Source organism: Ranitomeya variabilis, chromosome 5, assembly GCF_051348905.1.
Source record: "Ranitomeya variabilis isolate aRanVar5 chromosome 5, aRanVar5.hap1, whole genome shotgun sequence".
NCBI lineage: Eukaryota > Metazoa > Chordata > Amphibia > Anura > Dendrobatidae > Ranitomeya > Ranitomeya variabilis.
In genome coordinates, this window is record NC_135236.1 from 55,140,243 (window position 1) to 55,160,586 (window position 20,344).

At 45.2% G+C, this 20,344-nt stretch overlaps 2 protein-coding genes across 2 annotated transcripts; both read left to right on the forward strand.

The window, feature by feature from the left end:
* Positions 1–97: 97 nt before the first annotated feature.
* On the forward strand, positions 98–13,390 carry AP1M2 (adaptor related protein complex 1 subunit mu 2). Its single transcript, XM_077262024.1, has 12 exons — positions 98–418; positions 3,083–3,239; positions 4,793–4,860; positions 5,122–5,252; positions 6,652–6,799; positions 6,884–7,010; positions 7,538–7,680; positions 7,871–7,942; positions 8,023–8,181; positions 8,447–8,572; positions 8,977–9,052; positions 12,530–13,390. Exons 1-12 carry the CDS (start codon positions 377–379, stop codon positions 12,550–12,552), a joined length of 1,272 nt encoding a protein of 423 aa, XP_077118139.1. The 5' UTR covers positions 98–376; the 3' UTR covers positions 12,553–13,390.
* A 5,159-nt stretch (positions 13,391–18,549) lies between these two features.
* CDKN2D (cyclin dependent kinase inhibitor 2D) lies at positions 18,550–19,427 on the forward strand. Its single transcript, XM_077262028.1, has 2 exons — positions 18,550–18,715; positions 18,943–19,427. The coding sequence occupies exons 1-2, from the start codon at positions 18,575–18,577 to the stop codon at positions 19,285–19,287; spliced, it is 486 nt and encodes a 161-aa protein (XP_077118143.1). The 5' UTR covers positions 18,550–18,574; the 3' UTR covers positions 19,288–19,427.
* The last annotated feature ends 917 nt before the right edge of the window (positions 19,428–20,344 follow it).

Here is a 20,344-nt window from a genome sequence, read left to right on the forward strand (position 1 = left end):
ACGGGGAACTTGCCGAATCACATCCGGGCTGCACATCGTCCCCAGTTGGTTTATATTCAGTTGTTTTTTTTTTTTGCAAAAACTAAGACATTTATAAGTCACAGTTGAAAAACCTGAAAAGTCAGCCCCTGTGCCTCCACCCTGCAATGCTCCTCTAATTTAAAGGGACCGCACCCCTCCTGCTCGTGCCTGCGGCAGGTAAGAGAGGGCAGGGGGAGGCGCCTTTAAGAAGTCCACACCTGGCTCGTACCTGGGCTGGTGACGTCACACAGGTGCACACAGGAAGAGGAAGGCGGCCGCCATTGAGGAGCTGACACAGTGGCCGCGGCTTCCGACCAGCTCTGTCCCTTCCCTCACATTACACCCAGGTGTCGCCATGTCCGCCTCCGCCGTCTTCGTCCTGGACCTGAAGGGAAAGGTGAGTGCCCCGGGCTTCTAGCCTTCCTGCAGAGCGCGGCGGCGGCCGGACTACATTTCCCATGATGCTCTCCAGCCGGACCACTGGGTGGGGACGCTGGGAGATGTAGTTCACTAGCTGCTAACTCGGTGAATGTGCAGGAAACTTCTCTATCCTGACAGGAAACCTGCAGTATCGTGTTATAGACGCGTAATGTGCACTGGGCTGTAACAAGCCGCACTCAGAACTAGCCTCCTCCCTCACCACATAGGCTTGTGGTTGGCATGCTGACACCTGTAGTTCCCCAGCCTTATACAGGTCAAACTTAATCTTCCTCTAGTGACATCACTTTTATCCCCTTGCTGCCGTAGTCAGTTCCTGTTTTTGCACTTTTCTTCATAAATTTTTTTTCGGCCTTTTAAGTGGTTATAAAAAAATAAATAAAAACGAGTTGTCACCATTGCTCCTGAGCCCGCAGCATGCACCCGCCATGGGAAGCACCGCTCCACCCTGTGCCACTGCCCGAAAAGCCAAACCGCACCAAACCGCACCTCGTCAATTTGTCTCAACAACCATTTTTGAATTACAACTTTGCAGTAAAAAAAAAAAAAAAAATGCCGCATACACTAAAGTTACGTGTCGCAATACCACCACCGTAATAATCACCCACACAATGTGGCGTCATGATCACACCGTGTAACCAGCTCCAGGGTCCCTTAGGTTTCCATGGCCGAGCAGCCGCACGCAGCCTTACATCACCAAGCACCAGCCAACGGCCGCTCCAAATGTGTGTGTAATATACACTCACCGGCCACTTTATTAGGTACACCATGCTAGTAACGGGTTGGACCCCCTTTTGCCTTCAGAACTGCCTCAATTCTTCGTGGCATAGATTCAACAAGGTGCTGGAAGCATTCCTCAGAGATTTTGGTCCATATTGACATGATGGCATCACACAGTTGCCGCAGATTTGTCGGCTGCACATCCCAAAGATGCTCCATACAAGGCAGGATGGATCCATGCTTTCATGTTGTTTACGCCAAATTCTGACCCTACCATCCGAATGTCGCAGCAGAAATCGAGACTCATCAGACCAAGCAACGTTTTTCCAATCTTCTACTGTCCAATTTCGATGAGCTTGTACAAATTGTAGCCTCAGTTTCCTGTTCTTAGCTGAAAGGAGTGGTACCCGGTGTGGTCTTCTGCTGCTGTAGCCCATCTGCCTCAAAGTTCGACGCACTGTGCGTTCAGAGATGCTCTTAGGCCTACCTTGGTTGTAACGGGTGGCGATTTGAGTCACTGTTGCCTTTCTATCAGCTCGAACCAGTCTGCCCATTCTCCTCTGACCTCTGGCATCAACAAGGCATTTCCGCCCACAGAACTGCCGCTCACTGGATTTTTTTTCTTTTTCGGACCATTCTCTGTAAACCCTAGAGATGGTTGTGCGTGAAAATCCCAGTAGATCAGCAGTTTCTGAAATACTCAGACCAGCCCTTCTGGCACCAACAACCATGCCACGTTCAAAGGCACTCAAATCACCTTTCTTCCCCATACTGATGCTCGGTTTGAACTGCAGGAGATTGTCTTGACCATGTCTACATGCCTAAATGCACTGAGTTGCCGCCATGTGATTGGCTGATTAGAAATTAAGTGTTAACTTTACTATTGTGTGTAATCTGATGTGTGTGTGTATGTGTGTATGTGTATATATATATATATATATATATATATATATATATATATATATATATATATATATATATATATATATATATATATATATATATATATATATATATATATATATATATATACATACACACACACACACTATTGTATCTTATATGCCATCACACATTAATGACATTTTTATTTAAAAAAAATATTGTATTTTCTTTTCTATTTTTTTTAAATATTTTATTAGTGTGTACAATGTATTTTAAAAAGTTTAAACTTTAATACAAATATATAATTTATAATAAAAATACATTTTATAAAATTACTGTGAAAAAAATATATATAAGTTTATTTTTTTATTAAGGTGTAAATACAACAACAAAAAAGTGTTACACACAATAAAAACATAGTTTCACAAAACGTATTTATATTGGCCCTTTACAGTCCATTAGTTCATCATAATGCAAATTTCGCCTGCTTTGAAGGTGTAATTGGGCCCCCTATACTTCTTGGGGGCCCCCCGTGTGTCTGCACAGGTTACACCAGTGATATGTCTGCCCCTAACATTACACACAATAATAAAAGAAAAAAATAATATATAGCATTTATAAAATACATTCTGTCTTGGAAAAAAATATATATACTACACGCATATTCGTGTGCGTAATATATAATCTTTTTTTTTATATATATAACGAAAGTATGTTTTATAAATTACATCATTTTATTGGTGTGTGTGATATATATATATATATATATATATATATATATATATATATATATATATATATATATATCACACACACCAATAAAATGATGTAATGTATGGAATGTTCTCTTTAGGACCCCCCTGGGTGACATCTCCCTGCGATCACTTGATATTCCATAATATTTCAGCGTATGATAACACTCCCAGTCTCCTATGTGGCGCCCCATCCAGACCAGAGTGTAAGTATGTGAACCCCTCCCTCACCGTGTAACCGTGTATACGTTCCTCTCTTTGTGTAGCCCCTCATCTGCCGGAATTATAAGGGGGACATTAACATGATGGAGATCGATCACTTTATGCCGCTGGTCGTCCAGAGGGAAGAAGAAGGGAACCTGACGCCGCTCCTCGTTCACGGGAAGGTCCACTTCTTGTGGATCAAACACAGCAACCTCTACCGTATCCTCCATGTGTGACGTGTGTCTACGTGATATCTCCCCAGGGGCCGCGACACTTTCCCATAGATGTCATTGCAAAGTGCAGCCTTTTACTGTCACGGCGTGCTGGGAGTTATAGTTTTGCAACTGCTGGAGGGTTATGGATTGGAAACCATTATTCTACAACTGGGATTTTTTGTGGGACCTGCCCACTGGGGGGAAAATGTGTACTTCCCCTTTAAGATTATTGTTGACTGTTAACTAAACCCATGTGACCGGTGCTGAGCACTTATACCGGTAACCTAGCAAAAGTCAGAACGTTCCCATCATTCTAACCTGCCGATGGTACCTGCCAATTTGGGGGATCTGTGGATATTTTTGGGGTACAATCCTCAGTAGTGTTTTTTTTCATGATCTGCCCTGGAACTTGTAGAAGGAAGGAGCCCCTACTATAATACCAGTTTCTAAATAGCTGGAGGGTAAAATTACTTAGAGTTGTCTATTACTTAAAGGGGAGTTCTACCTAAAATCCTCTTTCCTAGGGAAATCCGTCAGCAGCACCAAAGTGATTTTAGGGCTCTACAAAATGCCACGGTCCACTCTTTTCTGAATCTTGGGGTTCAAAACTGTTGAATTCCACCAAAGGGTATTTCTGAATTTAAAAAAAAAAAAAAGGTTTAAAGTGGAATTTCCCTTTTAAGAAGGAATACTCCAGTAATTGGGGAGGTTTGGGGTATGAAATACATTTTTAATTTAATCCTTGTGCCATGAAAAATGCGCATTGCCTTTCCACAGGGTAGTGATAAATGTATGATTGCTGGGAATCCCACTCCTGGGACCCAAAAATAAAGAATTTTTTGTTGTGATTTTTTTTTTTTTTCACGGTACTTACAAGGGGGTATGGCTAAAAGGATCCTCAGGGGCGTGGCTAACAGGATTCGCAGGGGCGTGTCTTTTGGCAGCGCTCACACTCCCCTCCTTTGTAAAGACTATAGAAATCATAACTAAATAAATAGGCTCGTATCTCTGGATTTAAAGAAAAATGCAAAAATCTGAATACTCAGTGGAGCAGTGGGAATATAAGGGCAAAAACTGCCCACTTTTCACCTGGTAATGGGTCCTCCTTAAAGGGGTTTTCCAGCTGTTTAAAATTACATTATATAGCTGTTTGAATAAAAGAAGTAAAGTAAATGTTTTCCCCCACCCCAACAGTCTATGCAAGACTGGAAGTGATTACATCCCGCCCACCAGTCTCTTGACCATGCAGTGGGTTTTTTGTCCCCCCTCCTTGGTGAGAATTTTTTTTAGAGGCTGTAAACACCTTTAACCATTACTTTCAGAAAATATAGCTACTTTTTTTTTTTTCCCAAAAAAAACATCACCACACCTGTCCTTAGTTTGTCTGATATTACAGTTCAGTTTCATTGACGTGTACTGACTGAGTTGTAATACCACATTCAACCTGTGGTTGGCTGAGGCGCTGTTTCTGGAAGAAAGTAGCCGTGTTTTTCTAACCTTTCTACAATTTTACGCCTACAGATGATAGATTTGTTGTCCTTAACCCTCTGCCTTCAGTGGTCGCCTTAACCAATAAGAATGCCAACGCTGCTCTGGTCTACTCCTTCCTGTACAAAGTAGTGGAGGTAACTGATCATGTATCACCATCGGAAAGGGATGAGGACAGAATAAGAGGTTTACACCAGGAGGTCACATCTTGAAAACTACAACTCCTAGCACACTCATAAAGCTGCCTGACAACCTGCATCCATCCAGGCATGCTGGGAGTTGTAGTTCCACAACAGCTATTGCATTATACCATGGGCACCAACCATGCGGGATACTCCCAGCGCAGAGCTAGGGTAGAGGTCGATCGTCTTGTACATGTCTGGCGTTTCTTCCCGTAGGTTTTTACAGAGTACTTCAAGGAGTTGGAAGAAGAGAGCATCCGAGACAACTTTGTCATAGTCTATGAGCTGCTGGATGAGGTGATGGATTTTGGGTTCCCTCAGACAACAGAAAGCAAAATCCTGCAAGAGTAAGTGAGCTCCGTTCCCAGTAACTAACGTAGTCTTCCACTCCATACGGAATGGCGAAACACAACCTTCTTCAGGTGTTTGGGCCGTGACCATATATTACCTACTTTGTGATAGAACATCACTAGTCCATTTCTATGATACTTTTGGCCATGTAATGTATCTGTTCCTCCCCTATTAATGCACTCCAGTGTTTCAGCTTTGCTTATTCCACCCTGGGGATAAAATCAAGCACACAGCCATGTCCTCTACATAGTCAAATACTGGGAGTTTAGTGACGTTGAGGTGGCTGATTTGAGTTCAGAGCTCTTTCAGAAGTGACATCGCCACAAAAAACTGTCCACCTCAAGCTTTAAGGCATGGGTTTCGATGGACGAGCATCTGCAGGCAGGCCTTCAATCAGAGGGCGTCAGGGCTAGAGGGGTTTGCCTGGGGCGCGCGTCGGGGCCAGAGGGCTTGCCTGGGGCGCGCGTTGGGGCTGGAGAGTTTGATGTGGGTCTGTTTTCCACAGAAGGATGATGTTAATATTCCAACATGCACAGACATTTTATATGACTGACACTTTCAGTTTGTGATAATATTTGGGGAAGACCTTGTATGACTGCACACATCAATGTCCATAAAAACATGGGGTGATGAGTTTGGAATGGGAAAAACTAGTGTCTGAACAGTTCCCTTACCACAATCCCCATCTAACAGCAACCCCCAGCCTCAGGGTCTGACCTCAAAAATGATATTTAGGGTCATTGGTCACAAATTCCTACAGACACCTCCAAAATCTTAGAGAAAGTCTTCCTAGGAGAGCGGAGAATGTCTAACTACACATTAACAGGTGTTCCCAATGAGGTCATGTAGGACACTACTTTTCGCCATGTGCGTGAAAGTAGCGGAAGGTGAGGTTCATTGTGTCAAGGGCCCGGGGCAACAAACATTATTACAGAAAGGGGCCTGGGACAAAGGATATTATTACAGAAAGGGGCCCGGGACAATGGACATTATTACATGGAGGGTGAATATGTAAGTCTTTTATAATATCTAAAATACTACAAGGGCCCATCCATCTGGCCAACATGCAGGTAGGGGCCCAGGTTCAAATTTTGTACCTGGGCCCATTGGACTCTAGTTACACCATTGTATATAGGTGAGGCATATCGCTAGCGGACAGTTAGGAGAGCGCCCCCTTTGGAAGAGCAGAATTTGGCTTTTTGCAGCCCTATTGCTCATCATGATGCACAATTCGCCTGCTTTGGAGATGGAAATGGGCTTCTTAACATCGCCTCCTTGGGCCTCTGTCCAGCCACACAGGTTGCACCAATGATATATCCGCCCCTGAGGCATAGACATAGGGTCATCACAAGGTTCTCTTCTTGTCCATCCTCATTTTCATTTCTTCTGGTCTAGATACATTACACAACAAGGAAACAAACTGGAAACTGCCAAGTCTCGAGTCCCCACCACTGTGACCAATGCAGTGTCCTGGAGGTCTGAGGGACTAAAGTACAAGAAGAACGAGGTCTTCATAGATGTGATCGAGTCTGTGAACTTGTTGGTGGGTTTTTTGGTTTTTTTTTTAGACCTCATCTTAGGGAGGAACCTGACGAAATGAGAAAAAACTCATACGGTTGTATTTCAGGTGAACAGTAATGGCAGCGTTCTACTAAGCGAGATCGTGGGAAGTGTGAAACTCAAAGTCTTCCTCTCCGGGATGCCAGAGTTGAGGCTTGGATTGAATGACAGAGTCCTCTTCGAGCTTACCGGACGTGAGTACCCATCTAGGGGCGTAATGAAAGTGTATGGACAGCTTCTGGGACCTTTTCTCTTTTATGTTTGTATTTTGGCCTAAAAATTATTTTTGATATCTGGTTTCATAAAGAAAAATTGCACTGTTTGGTTTCTACAGGCTCTTTGTTTCCCGGCCGGCTGCAGAATGAGTTAACTGAGAATCCATCAGTGAGCTTATTCTGATAGTGAGTTTATAACTTTTATTATCTGTCTTTTGCTGAACTTCCGTGTTGATTTATGACCACAGAAAACATAGATTGAGCCAAACTTTGATGTGGTCATAAATCTAAGAGGAGGTGGGGAAGCTACAAAACTACCTGTTAACTTAGAATCCATCAGTGAGTTCGTTTTAACTCATTTTACAGGCAACTATAGATAATGCAACACAGAGGGGAAAAAGAAGGAAAATGGGGCAAAATTGATAACGAAGCCCAATTGTCTTGTTAATCGGAGATAAATCTTAATGCAGCTGTCATATTTAGATTAAGCCATGCTTGATGCCTAGGTAATAAGAATAAGACCGTGGAGCTTGAAGATGTGAAATTCCACCAGTGTGTCCGTCTTTCCCGTTTCGAGAATGATCGCACCATCTCGTTTATCCCTCCGGATGGTGATTTTGAGCTGATGTCTTACCGTCTGAATACACAGGTACTTGAGCACTTTTTTTTTTTTTTTTTTTCTTTTTTCTTCCCCAAAAGCTGGCCATACACATCAGATAGTTATCTCTGCTGACCTGTACCCCAAGCACATACACTTTCGTCTGGGCAGGTATCTTGTAGGTTACCATATGATGCCCTGCGATGATGTCCAGTCAGACATTTTGTTTTATACCCTGCAGGTCAAACCTTTGATTTGGATTGAGTCCGTCATAGAGAAGTTCAGTCACAGTCGACTGGAAATCATGGTGAAGGTAAAGCTGAAGAAACTTAGGACCACAGTCGGTGAGGAGGAGTTGTGTGACATGGTATCTGCCCCTTTCTCTTCTGTAAGGCAAAGGGCCAGTTTAAGAAACAGTCAGTGGCGAACAACGTGGAGATTTCCGTTCCTGTTCCAAGTGATGCGGATTCTCCGAAATTCAAGACCAGTGTGGGGAGTGCGAAATATGTTCCCGAGAAAAATGTGGTTGTGTGGACGATCAAGTCGTTTCCGGTGAGCGAGACACAGAAAAGTGACTCATTCTTGTCTGATGTGCCGGCTGGTTTATATCTGAGGGATCCTAAAGGGTGAGGCCTCTGCTGTCCATGTCTCTTCTTCTGACCCCTGGTGCACCTTATCAAAAGTCCAGCATTATAGTAGTAGATGTCATATATATATATATATATATGTGCTGGGGCCCCTGAGCTGCTGGGGCCCCCGGGCCCACTTTTTGTTGGTCCATCACAATTAAGTCTAATATCTTGTCATTATTCGGCAGGGTGGGAAGGAGTATTTGATGAGGGCACACTTCGGCCTACCTAGTGTGGAGACAGAAGAGTTAGAAGGAAAACCCCCTATCGGCGTCAAGTTTGAAATTCCTTATTTCACAGTATCTGGAATCCAGGTAGGTGGCATCTGACAACTTACTGTTACGGAGAAGATAAACGTTCAGGGATGGGACACGGATCAGATCATGAGAAGGCTGACACCGTCACATCAGTCACTGACCACCAAGGATGTAACGCAGCCCACTGAGCTGCCAGGGCTGTCTGTGTGTCAGGGTGGATAGATTAGAGGAGCGGACCGAGGGTCCAGGTGGACTAGTGTTAAGTCCTGCAGAGGACATGTGACTGGGGCCCAGCGTCTGGGTGCATCTCCCGCTTTAATTATGTGGTAAAGTGAAACTTATGGACCACTGTTTATTCCTGTGAGCCAGTCCAACTTGGGCTAATCCACATTCATTGGCGTTGTGGAAAGTCGCCTATTATATGTGTCATTATGACTTTATTTATACTTCTCCTTTTTTAGGTTCGTTACATGAAAATTATTGAAAAAAGTGGATACCAAGCGCTTCCATGGGTCAGATATATAACCCAAAGCGGAGGTATGTGAATAATGTCTGATATAGAAAATGTTCAGCACAGCCTAAAAAAGGGGGTATTTAATATACATACAGTAACCACAAACGTTTTGGTCTGCAATGGACCTTCATCAGTGTGCTACAGAAAAAAAATAATATAAATGTGCATAAACATACATAAGAACAAAAAATAGACTAAAAATAAATGACGACAAAAGTATATACATCAGAGAAAAGGGTCATGAATGATGCTAAGAAAACAACCGTATAGTACTACCAACAACATATCTAAGCTCAAGATGTACAAAAGGGTATATACGCAAAAGGAGTATACAAGCACAAGCTGGTTCATACAAATGTGTGCATAAAGAGACATCTCTGAAGACCACGGTGACTGTGGGAGGCAAGATACACGGGGATCGGTGCGTACAGGGGTGGTCCAGCAAGTTGGTATAAAAAGATTACATACCTAAATGTAGCATGAATGGTATATATAGTGGAACCCCGATAGGAATTGACTGATTCGCATCTAAAGGAAGAAAGTGTGACGTAAAGAGGTAATACTCGTATGTGATTTACGTGAGACTATAGTCTAGACCACCCCTGTACGCACCTATCCCCATGTATCTTGCCTCCCACAGTCACCGTGGTCTTCAGAGATGTCTCTTTATGCACACATTTGTATGAACCAGCTTGTGCTTGTATACTCCTTTTGCGTATATACCCTTTTGTACATCTTGAGCTTAGATGTGTTGTTAGTAGTACTATACGGTTGTTTTCTTAGCATCATTCATGACCCTTTTCTCTGATGTATATACTTTTGTTGTCATTTTATTTTTTGTTCTTGTGTATATGTTTATGCACATTTATATTATTTTTTTTCTGTAGCATACTGATGAAGGTCCATTGCAGACCGAAACGTTTGTGGTTACTGTATGTATATTAAATACCCCCTTTTTTGCATCACATTGGAGTGTGCTAGTTGTAACTATTGTGAATAATGTCTGTGTCGGCCTCTGGCTCCTCCCCTCTCGTCTGTGTCGGCCTCTGGCTCCTCCCCTCTCGTCTGTGTCGGCCTCTGGCTCCTCCCCTCTCGTCTGTGTCGGCCTCTGGCTCATCCCCTCTCGTCTGTGTCGGCCTCTGGCTCATCCCCTCTCGTCTGTGTCGGCCTCTGGCTCATCCCCTCTCGTCTGTGTCGGCCTCTGGCTCATCCCCTCTCGTCTGTGTCGGCCTCTGGCTCATCCCCTCTCGTCTGTGTCGGCCTCTGGCTCCTCCCCTCTCGTCTGTGTCGGCCTCTGGCTCATCCCCTCTCGTCTGTGTCGGCCTCTGGCTCATCCCCTCTCGTCTGTGTCGGCCTCTGGCTCATCCCCTCTCGTCTGTGTCGGCCTCTGGCTCATCCCCTCTCGTCTGTGTCGGCCTCTGGCTCATCCCCTCTCGTCTGTGTCGGCCTCTGGCTCATCCCCTCTCGTCTGTGTCGGCCTCTGGCTCATCCCCTCTCGTCTGTGTCGGCCTCTGGCTCATCCCCTCTCGTCTGTGTCGGCCTCTGGCTCATCCCCTCTCGTCTGTGTCGGCCTCTGGCTCATCCCCTCTCGTCTGTGTCGGCCTCTGGCTCATCCCCTCTCGTCTGTGTCGGCCTCTGGCTCATCCCCTCTCGTCTGTGTCGGCCTCTGGCTCATCCCCTCTCGTCTGTGTCGGCCTCTGGCTCCTCCCCTCTCGTCTGTGTCGGCCTCTGGCTCCTCCCCTCTCGTCTGTGTCGGCCTCTGGCTCATCCCCTCTCGTCTGTGTCGGCCTCTGGCTCATCCCCTCTCGTCTGTGTCGGCCTCTGGCTCATCCCCTCTCGTCTGTGTCGGCCTCTGGCTCATCCCCTCTCGTCTGTGTCGGCCTCTGGCTCATCCCCTCTCGTCTGTGTCGGCCTCTGGCTCCTCCCTTCATAGAATTTTACAAGCACCAACTGTCATCTCCTATTATAACTTGTTAAATGCTGTCATTGACAGCACATGTCCCAAGGGGCGCTCTATTCTTGTCACAGGAGCGCGTTTAGATCACGTGGTGATGGCTTGCCATGATGGCTGGGGGTCTGCTGAAGACCCCCTTGCTTGTCATGACTATACTTCTGGGAACGCCACCTTCTGGCTGGCATCCATAGGAGACCATGATTTGCGCTATACACAGCAGTACTGTGGTTTTGCTGTATAAATATAGTACAAGCAATCCGTTGATCGCAGGTTCGTGAACAAATGCAGTGAAAAGTAGGAAAAAGTATTTAAAACAAATATATAAAAATTTGAATTGTTTCCCAATTTATAATAAAGATTATCGCTGCGTCCATAAAAGTCCGGTCACTCAAAATATAAATGTAATTAAACCAGGTTGTTAAATGCTGTAAAATTTTTCAGTTTCCACTTTCCAGTACATTACATGGTAATATGAATAGTGTCATGCAAAAGTACGACTTGTCCTGCAAAAAAAACCAAAAACATAACTCATAAGGCTACGTGGCTGGAAGTATTAAAAAAAATATATGGCTCTTGGAAGAACAGGAAAAAAAAACTAAATTGCCCAGTCCTTAAGGGGTTAAATACGTGTGCATATATACTGAAAATATGGATGCGATTTTTCTTCCGAGGCAGATAGATAATGCCTTCTCTAGGGTAGTCCCCTAGGGCAGTGCTTCTGAAACTGCGAGGCACCCCCTTATTATTGACAAGGTATTTTCTTAATTTAAAATAAGCCCCAGAAGGAGTATGAGAAGTTATTAAAATAAAGTAAATTAAGTAAAAATTATTTTAATTTCGAGTCTGTTTTTTACCATCGCTATCTGGATGATCAGGCCCTAGTAGAAAAAAGATTGGGAAGCCCTCAGGGGTGTGGTCTAAAGATGAGGTGAAGCCCGCCCCCGCTGATCCGTAACAGCACAGTTTAGACTACCCCATCTTGTTGAGCAAAAGTGGAATGGAGGCCCTCTCTAGGACCGAAGCTCCCAATTTAGTAGACCGGAGTGCCCTTGCATAAGACGGGCGGTCACTCAGGTCTTGGTCACAGCTTTTGCCTATTCCAAAAGTGAGATCAAGGGCTGAGATGTCCACATTTTGCAAGTGATGCCCCCTCAGAGCAAAAAAAAAAAAAGGCATGAGGTTAAGCTTGCTCTAAAGAGGGGACAGTCCCTCCCCAAAGAGAGAATCGGCTCAAAAAGGGATGTAGTTGAATTAAGATATTTGAGCACAACTTGCCCAGAACTGACAGGGCTGAAAGTATTTGACCCCTGAGGGTGATGCCAACATCCAGTTGTCAGTTTATTCCTCCATTTTTCAGACAGAATAACAGAGGAACAAGACAACAGTTCTAGGAAACGATGTTTTGCTTAAATCATGAGGAATTAATACATTCTGGAAAACTGACAAATCTTTATTAAAGGGAATTGTCCAAAACCAGGAAATGGCGCCACCTTTTGGGCCATCTAGTATTACAGCTAAGCTCCATTTTGCAATTTTTCTTTTGTAGATTACCAGCTCCGCACAAACTGATCGTGATAAAGAATCTCTCCTTATGCGTGTGTGAGGTGCTCCTGTCTACGGCCTGTATTACACTTCTCATATGAAGAAAAAGAACAAAAAAGAAAAAAAAACTTTTGTAGTCTTTATAGTATGGAAACCAAGCATCGAAAAATAAGATTGTGGCAAGGACGGTTGTGATCTCGAGGCAATAGCTTGTATCCCGAGAAGTGTCCTCAGATCGGAGTATCTCTGTAGGAAAAATCCTATCTCTGGTCGTAATGGGGGCAAACCTGTACCTGCTGAGGACACTAATGATGGGACCATAAGATGTACGGTGCCACCTTCAGGTCTTGTATTGACACAGGGGTGTGTGAACTAAAAAAAAATCCAAAGTTTCTATTCGTATGTTAAATTTTTGTTTTAAGTTAAAAAAAAAAATTGCTGTGTTTAAAGATAATTCTTAAAATAATTATATAATTTTATTGAGATTTGGGTAAATGATGGGGGAAAGACTTTGAATCTGCAGTTTGGGATCTTTAGGAAGGGGATGTGTGAGCTTAAAGGTCGTCCTAATAAGGAAAATTCTCTGTGTGGTCGTATCGGAGTGCTCTGTATACGAGAATGTTGGGATCCGCCGACGGCTATTACATGGAATTTAGGAAATAAAAGTGAATTGACTTAGAATTTTCTTAAAATCAGGGAAACTGATTTAACATTTTCCTTGATGGGATTCCATACTCTAGTGTTGGGACAACCTCCTCCTCTGAAAGAAATCTATGTAAATAGTCTTAAGTTTTATCTGTTCCACGTTGATAATTTCCTACATTTACTATATTCCTTCTCTGTAAAAATAAACTGTCTCAGTAAACTGTGTCCAGGGTGATTATTAATTTGTACAAAGTGAAAAATTCCATCAGCCCTGTGAGGCAGAAGTGTAGCTTCAAGTTTTTCTTAAAAAAATGCAGTACCACTTCTGACCACTGAAATGCCTTACATTTTCCATAGACTCCAATGAAACGGCGCCTCCAGTTCCAAACTGACTTTATTGATATACCGTAATTGTTCCTTTAGGCATTTGAAAACTTTAATAATCCTTGGCGTGGGTGGGTTTGGGAGTATGGCCAATTCTAGAAGGATAATTAACAGTGACGCCTGTGAAGTAAGGAGGAGTTTCTTCCTTTTCAACAGTCAGCAAAGTCTAATAACAGCCAGCTGCTGCTTAGAAATGTGCCCCCTCCCAAAACTTTGGAGCCCACCAGCCACTAGGCTTGACTAAATAAGCCCATTTGGAGCCGGTTGGTGTGTAATGACTCTTCTATGAGCCATGATGGCGCCCAATTCTGTGTTCGATGGTGACACATAGGCCCCTAAAACAGTGGTCGGAGACAATTTTTCCATCACTGATCGTTTCTTGGGAACTTTCCCCCAGTCCGTGGTGAATAGGATACAAGTCAAAGATTGGTTTTCAGACGTTTCATGGTCACATCTCAGAATGTAGGTACAAGCCTTCCTGGTTACACGTCATCATGGAGGCACCAAGCTTGGTGGTTGTAGTATGAGTCTCGAATGGAAAAACCAGTATTCGTGGAGTTGGAGTCCATTTTGGTGGAGTCGGTGGTTTGGCTTACCGACTCCACAGCCCTGCTGACCAGTTCTGCCCCCTACAGGCGATGATCACGGCACGGCTTGTACGGTCTCACTGATGCAAACCAAAACTTGTTTCGAAAGTTTGCTCTCTGAACCAGTTTTTTTTTTTTTTTTTTTTCCTCCCTTAAAGTCCTTTTCTTTTGCCTAGTATTTGTTGATGGGTTTTAGGCACCAAATTCTTCAAATATGCAAGCATGATTCATATAGTTTGCACAAAATCAAAGTTCCTTTTTTTTTTTTTTTTTTATACCTTTGACTACTTTTTAGAGCAAAAAAAAAAAAATCAAATGTTCTGCTAAACAACTGTAGCAACATTTGTTTAAAAAAAGAAAGAAAACAAAAATCCGGCTGATCATATACTGTAATGATTCTAGAGAACATTAATGCAAAAAAAAATATATATATATCTTTTTAATTCACAATAAATTGGTGGGGAAAAAAAAAATCTCGAAATTCCTAATCCCTCCACAATGCTGAACACAGGAAAAAAAGTTTAAAAGCAAAAAAAAAAGTGCAAAAGAAAAATAAGATGTATGTGAAAAACAAACAAACAAAAAAAAGCAAATGCAATAATGAATCAGGTCCTCTGTGTTTTCTTGCGCTCTCTGGGCTATGGAAAGTTCAACCTTCAGGCCACATATCACTCCAGCTCCTAGGCCACGGCAGAACTGGTCACCGCAGACATTCCCTGCAGCCGTCCAGTAAATCTCTGCACAGGGGGGGTCCGAGCAGACAGTTTGGTGCAATGGCTTGAGGACCTCCACTCCGTGGACTCTTCGACTCTCTAGTTCAGAGAGCGCTCCAGTAAGTTGTTGCCCACCGCTAAACAGCAGAGTCATCTGTAACCAATTTTTTTTTTCCAGACATGCAGTCACTCTTCAATGCGCCTTGGGTGGCCCAAATATAGCCAAGGAAGGGCAAGAACCTGTGTTCACCATCCAACAAGCTGCACCGAAACTCGATGACCTGAGACCTCATCCAAGACTGCACCCAGTATGGCGTACTGTCACATTTCACGGTTGTTTGTCCCTCTACAATGGTATCCGGGCTGCAGTTAGACAATTTACTCAAGATGCTTAAACATGGCACCCATATTGTCAGAAAAAGGGGCAAATGCCCATCGTGACCGGATCAGTGAAGAAACCATGTCGTATTAAGGGTAGGTTTCCCGTCAGTGGTGGTGATACCCCCTCAGGACTCCCTTTGATATACGTCACATCTTCTTTGAGGATCACCCATAGCGAAGACTTTTTAGGCTTCACTGTACAAAGTGACCCTCCTCTTCCAGTCTGCATTGAGAACACTCCTGCCTCTAACTGTTTAGAGGCCCTGGTTGCTCTTGACGACTGCATCTAAACGGTTCAATAGCCAGGATTGAAGCAGGTTGGCAGCAGGCCCATACCCAGAGCATAAGTGTAGGATTCAGACCTGTACGTTTATTTACAAAGCAGAAAGGTGTTGCCTAGGAGTAGAAATACATGGCTGCCTTATTGGAGAAACCGCACCACCACACCTGACTATGGTTAGTGGTATTTACTGGTATAGCTAGTGGTTGTTACTGGTATTGCAGCTCCATTGAAGTGAATGGAGATAAGTTGCAATACCAGACACAACCTGGGGTGGTGCTGTTTTGGGAGGAGCGGTCATGAATTGGATAAATTTATGGCATTATGGATATAAGCTACAGGGACAACTCATCCATTAAAACTTTGTTGGCTTTGGGGGTCCAAATTGGTTCCCATACCCCAAGGCTGTCATGTGACCACTCACTCAGCCGATGGCCATATTGTGTACAAAAAAAAAAATCTAACAAAAAGTTTAGATACCGACTATGGCGGCCATTGACTCCCACCCGCAGGGAGCTGATGGGCTGGCACAGTACCTGGGGGGCTACTGAATGCCCCAAAGTCTAGTACTTTTACTGCCGTAGACGCCACGAAAGATCGCAAGATTAAAAAAAAAAAAAAAAAAACTATAAAACGTTAATAAAAATTGAATCAAACCCAACAGAAAAAATTGAAAATATAAAAATTAAATATTTGGTATAAATTCCAGTCTATGTAAATCTAAGATTAACACATAAAATAAATTCTTAAAAAATTAAAGATGTTCAGAACCGTCAGTTTCCATTCCCCCCACCCCCCTAAAAAAAAAAAAGGTGATAAAAAAAAATCTTCTGTGTCCCAAAACAGTGGCAATAAAGACTACACGGTCTCCACACAAATAACGAGGCCTCACGTCGCGGGGAAAAATTACAAAAATTCTGGATAGTAGAAAAACATTAAAAAAAAATCTGAAAAAAAAACTTTTTTTTTTAACTCAAATAATAAATTATCCGTGTTTGTTGTTGCCGTAGCGACCTGGAGACGCAGAGGGCCTGGTTATTTTTACTATACAATGTCAGAATTGCTTTTTTTTCACTATTTAGATTTTTTTTTAATGTTTTTTTCTGTACATTTTATGTGATAAAATGAATGCAGCTAAATTAAAGGAAAAAAAAAAAAAATACTCCTGGGAAAAAAAAAAAGCTGGAGAGAGGCCATTGCCCTCCTGGGCTCGTCATTCCCACAGGAGCTGAGGCGGCAGCCGAGGTTACAGGGAGGTGAGCCCGCGCCCTGACACCGACCTGACCCTTTACCTCAGCACTAGCGCAAAACCCGCCCTCTGCGCGTTTAAAAAGCATCACAAGCCCCGCCCACGTGAAGCTAAATCCTCTGATAGGCGCCTCGCTAACCAATGATGTCCTCTGCCGCAGTCCTTCCCTAGGTTACTTCATAGCAACGGCGAGCCTTCTCTTCTAACCTCTCCTCATTGGTGGAGTGTGCGGGTGATGGGCGTGGCTAGAGTGAAGGCCTGGGCGGACCCCGCCTTCCTGCCCTGACTTGCGGATACACAGTTGCAATATTTAAAAAAAACACTCGTACCACGTGGGCGGTGACGTCAGAGAGCACAGACCGATACAGAGCCGGCGGCTGAGCGCTCGGCTGCCGCTGCGTCCGTTGGTCGCCTCCGCTCTGAGGGGTTCACCCGGTGGTCGAGGCGGGAACGCAGACTGTGAGAAGAGGTGAGGAGGCGGCTGCGGCTGTTGTGTGTGCGGGGAGGCTGCGGGTTGTTACCTGTCACTGCACAGACTATTACTGCACCTATGGGGAGGGTCATGTGCGGACAGGGTGTGTTACTATGGTGACGTCACCGGCAGCTGAGGAAAACAACAGCCGCCGTCCGGTGTACGCAGCTCTCCTGCTGACTAGTGTGTCTCCATGGTTACCGCCTGTGCTGGGCTCAGCTCCTGCTACTATTATCCAGGACCCTGCAGTCTGTCACTGGTCCCAGTCCGGGGGGCGACACTGCTGCCACTAGTGCTCTGTACAGGGGTTTCCTATAGGACTAGACCATATAATACCGCCACATAGTGCTGGATACCTACAGAGTGTGAGCACACCGGGGCCGTGCCAGGGTCACAGTGGGGACACGTAGTGCCGTATATAATAGTGCCGCGTATGGACACTCGTACAGCGCCATAGTGTGAGCACAACGGGGCCATTTATTACCCATATAATATGTGGGCAACAAATGGCGCTATTAGGCGGTCCGTGCATGGCTGGGCGGTCAGCGCGCGGGGCTGTGAGGCGGTGTGTGTGTGTGTGTGTGTGTGTGTGTGTGCTGCAACGTGATGTGCTCTGCACTGTGGTATTTTGTGCTCTATGATGCTCTGCGCTGTGATGACCTGTGCTGTGATGACCTGTGCTGTGTGCGCTGCTCTGTGTGCACTGTGGTATTTTGTGCTCTGCGCTGTGTTGACCTGTGCTGTGATGATTGGCGCAGCGCTGTGATGATTGGCGCAGCGCTGTGATGATTGGCGCAGCGCCGTGATGTGATCTGCACGACCAGGGGGAATAGACCAGGAAACCTGTGAGACAATCGGGAGAACACGCGGCCCCCACATCAGACGAGCTCAAAATCATCCCATAGAGAAGAGTTTGTGGCCCCCGGGGGCTGATGTCTGTTCAGCTCCTGGTCTCATCAGTGCCACTCACATAGAACTTGCTTATTAGAAGGAGGTTCTGCAGCAGCAGAGCATATTACGGTGTGTGCTCAGTGCTGTACAGGAATGGCAGCTGCCCCCACACGTGACAGCTGTGCGCCCTTCTGCCTACATGACAGCTGCTCCTCGCACAGACCCCCGGTGCGGCCGCTCCCGACACTGCTGGGAATAGTGTCCATGTAGAAGCCATTGACCCACATCCAGTGCAGCAGCAGAGCCCCCATAACCAGTGAGCAGCGTGTGTATGGGGCGGCTGCAGTAATCTGGGTGCCCCCCAGCAGTGGTGCGGATCTGTAGCATTATCAGTGCTGACCTTCCTCCTCGTCTCCTCACAGATCCCCCCCCCCATCCTCACCCCTCATGTTGGTGCACGAGACCAGCGCCGGAGACCTCCTGACACGAGCCGCAGCTCAGGGGGACCTGGAAGAGGTGAAGAGGCTGCTCTACCAGGAGCGGATCCATCCGGACTGCCTGAACCGCTTCGGAAAGACCGCCCTGCAGGTGTGTACCCGTCACATCGCGCCCTCGCCTGATCTATGGCTGCAGTCATATCCTGGGGCTCAGCAGCCGGATTATCCAGAAGCCTCCTGAGAGCTGCTAGCCGCAGCCACTAGAGGGCGCTAGTGGGTGAAGTATTGATACTGCTGCCATTGACTCGTATAGGAGCTGTATGTGCTGTGCCCCTCCCGCGATTTGTTCTTATGACCCCTCTCCCTTTGTCTGTCCAGGTGATGATGTTCGGCAGCACCCCGGTGGCATCCGAGCTTCTGAAGCAGGGCGCCTGCCCAAATACCCAGGACTCGTACGGCATCTCCCCGGCTCACGATGCCGCCCGGACGGGCTTCCTGGACACCCTGCAGGTCTTGGTTCAATACGGCGCCGACGTCAACACTCCCGACGCCTCGGGCTCTCTCCCTGTCCACCTGGCCCTCCGAGAGGGCCACCTCCCCGTCATCGCCTACCTTGCCTCACGCTCCAACTTAGAGCACCGGGACCGTCAGGGCAGAACCCCCCTGCAGCTGGCGTCCGCGCTCGATCCCAACCTGGCGGCCATATTAGAATTACACAGGTAGAAGCGGCCACGGGTGGGTATGAGACGACGAGCGGAGACGCCCCCCTGCACGGTGCCCACCAAACGCTGGGTCGCCGCTTATATCCCCCGCCTTCAGACATGGCGGCCGACGTCAGGCGCGTCCTATATCCGTATACAAACTGTACTTAGTGGAGCTCCTGCGCCCAAATACGTGCGGGGGTGCGGTACGGGGGGCTTTTCCCTACAATGTGTATATACTATGTGCATGCATGGCCGGTTATGTGCAGTTTGTTTTATTTTAATACTCAGGTGATTTTATTTTTTATTATTGTTATTTTATTTTCTTATATCTTGTCTAACTTTTTTAGTTTAATTTATGTTTTAAATTTTTTTTATGTTACGTTTCCCTATGCAAAAGCATTAATTAAAGGTACAGTACCACTAGACTTCCCCCCCCCCCCCCCCCCCCCCAAACCCCGTGCACAGGTTGTATCAGCAGTTCTGTATCCCAAGACTACCAGATAATCGTGGCACGGTCACCGGATTAGAATTTGAGGTAGGCGGATGCGAACAGAAGGAATTTTTATATTTTTTCTAATCCTCCTACTACATGCCATTCAGAGATTTAACGCTGCTCCCTATGAATGACTAAGGGTCGGGCGCCGGCGTAGGAGAGGACCGCGCAGGAATTCGGGACAGCCATGTACCCATCCGGCTTAACCCCTCGTGTTCCCCAGGCGCGGCACAACAACTCATCCTATTATCATCCCCGGCCACAATTTTACTGTAAAAACTCAACTGCATGATCGTCTTAAAGGGCCACAACACCCATTAAAGACCCAAAAGGAAGTGATTTTTCCACGTCGAAATGTCAGAAAAAATTCTGTGCAAAATAGCTGTCATTAATTCGATTTACATGCTCATTAAAAAAATATATATTTTTTTATGTAAATGAGCAAAACATATTTATATAATATATAATTTTTTTTTATTTTTTTTTTAACTGCTTATTGTAATATATTCGCACAAACGGGGTTACACGGTGCAATATTCTTAATTTTTGTTAATCTTTTTCTGTGCAGTACTAAACTAAGGAT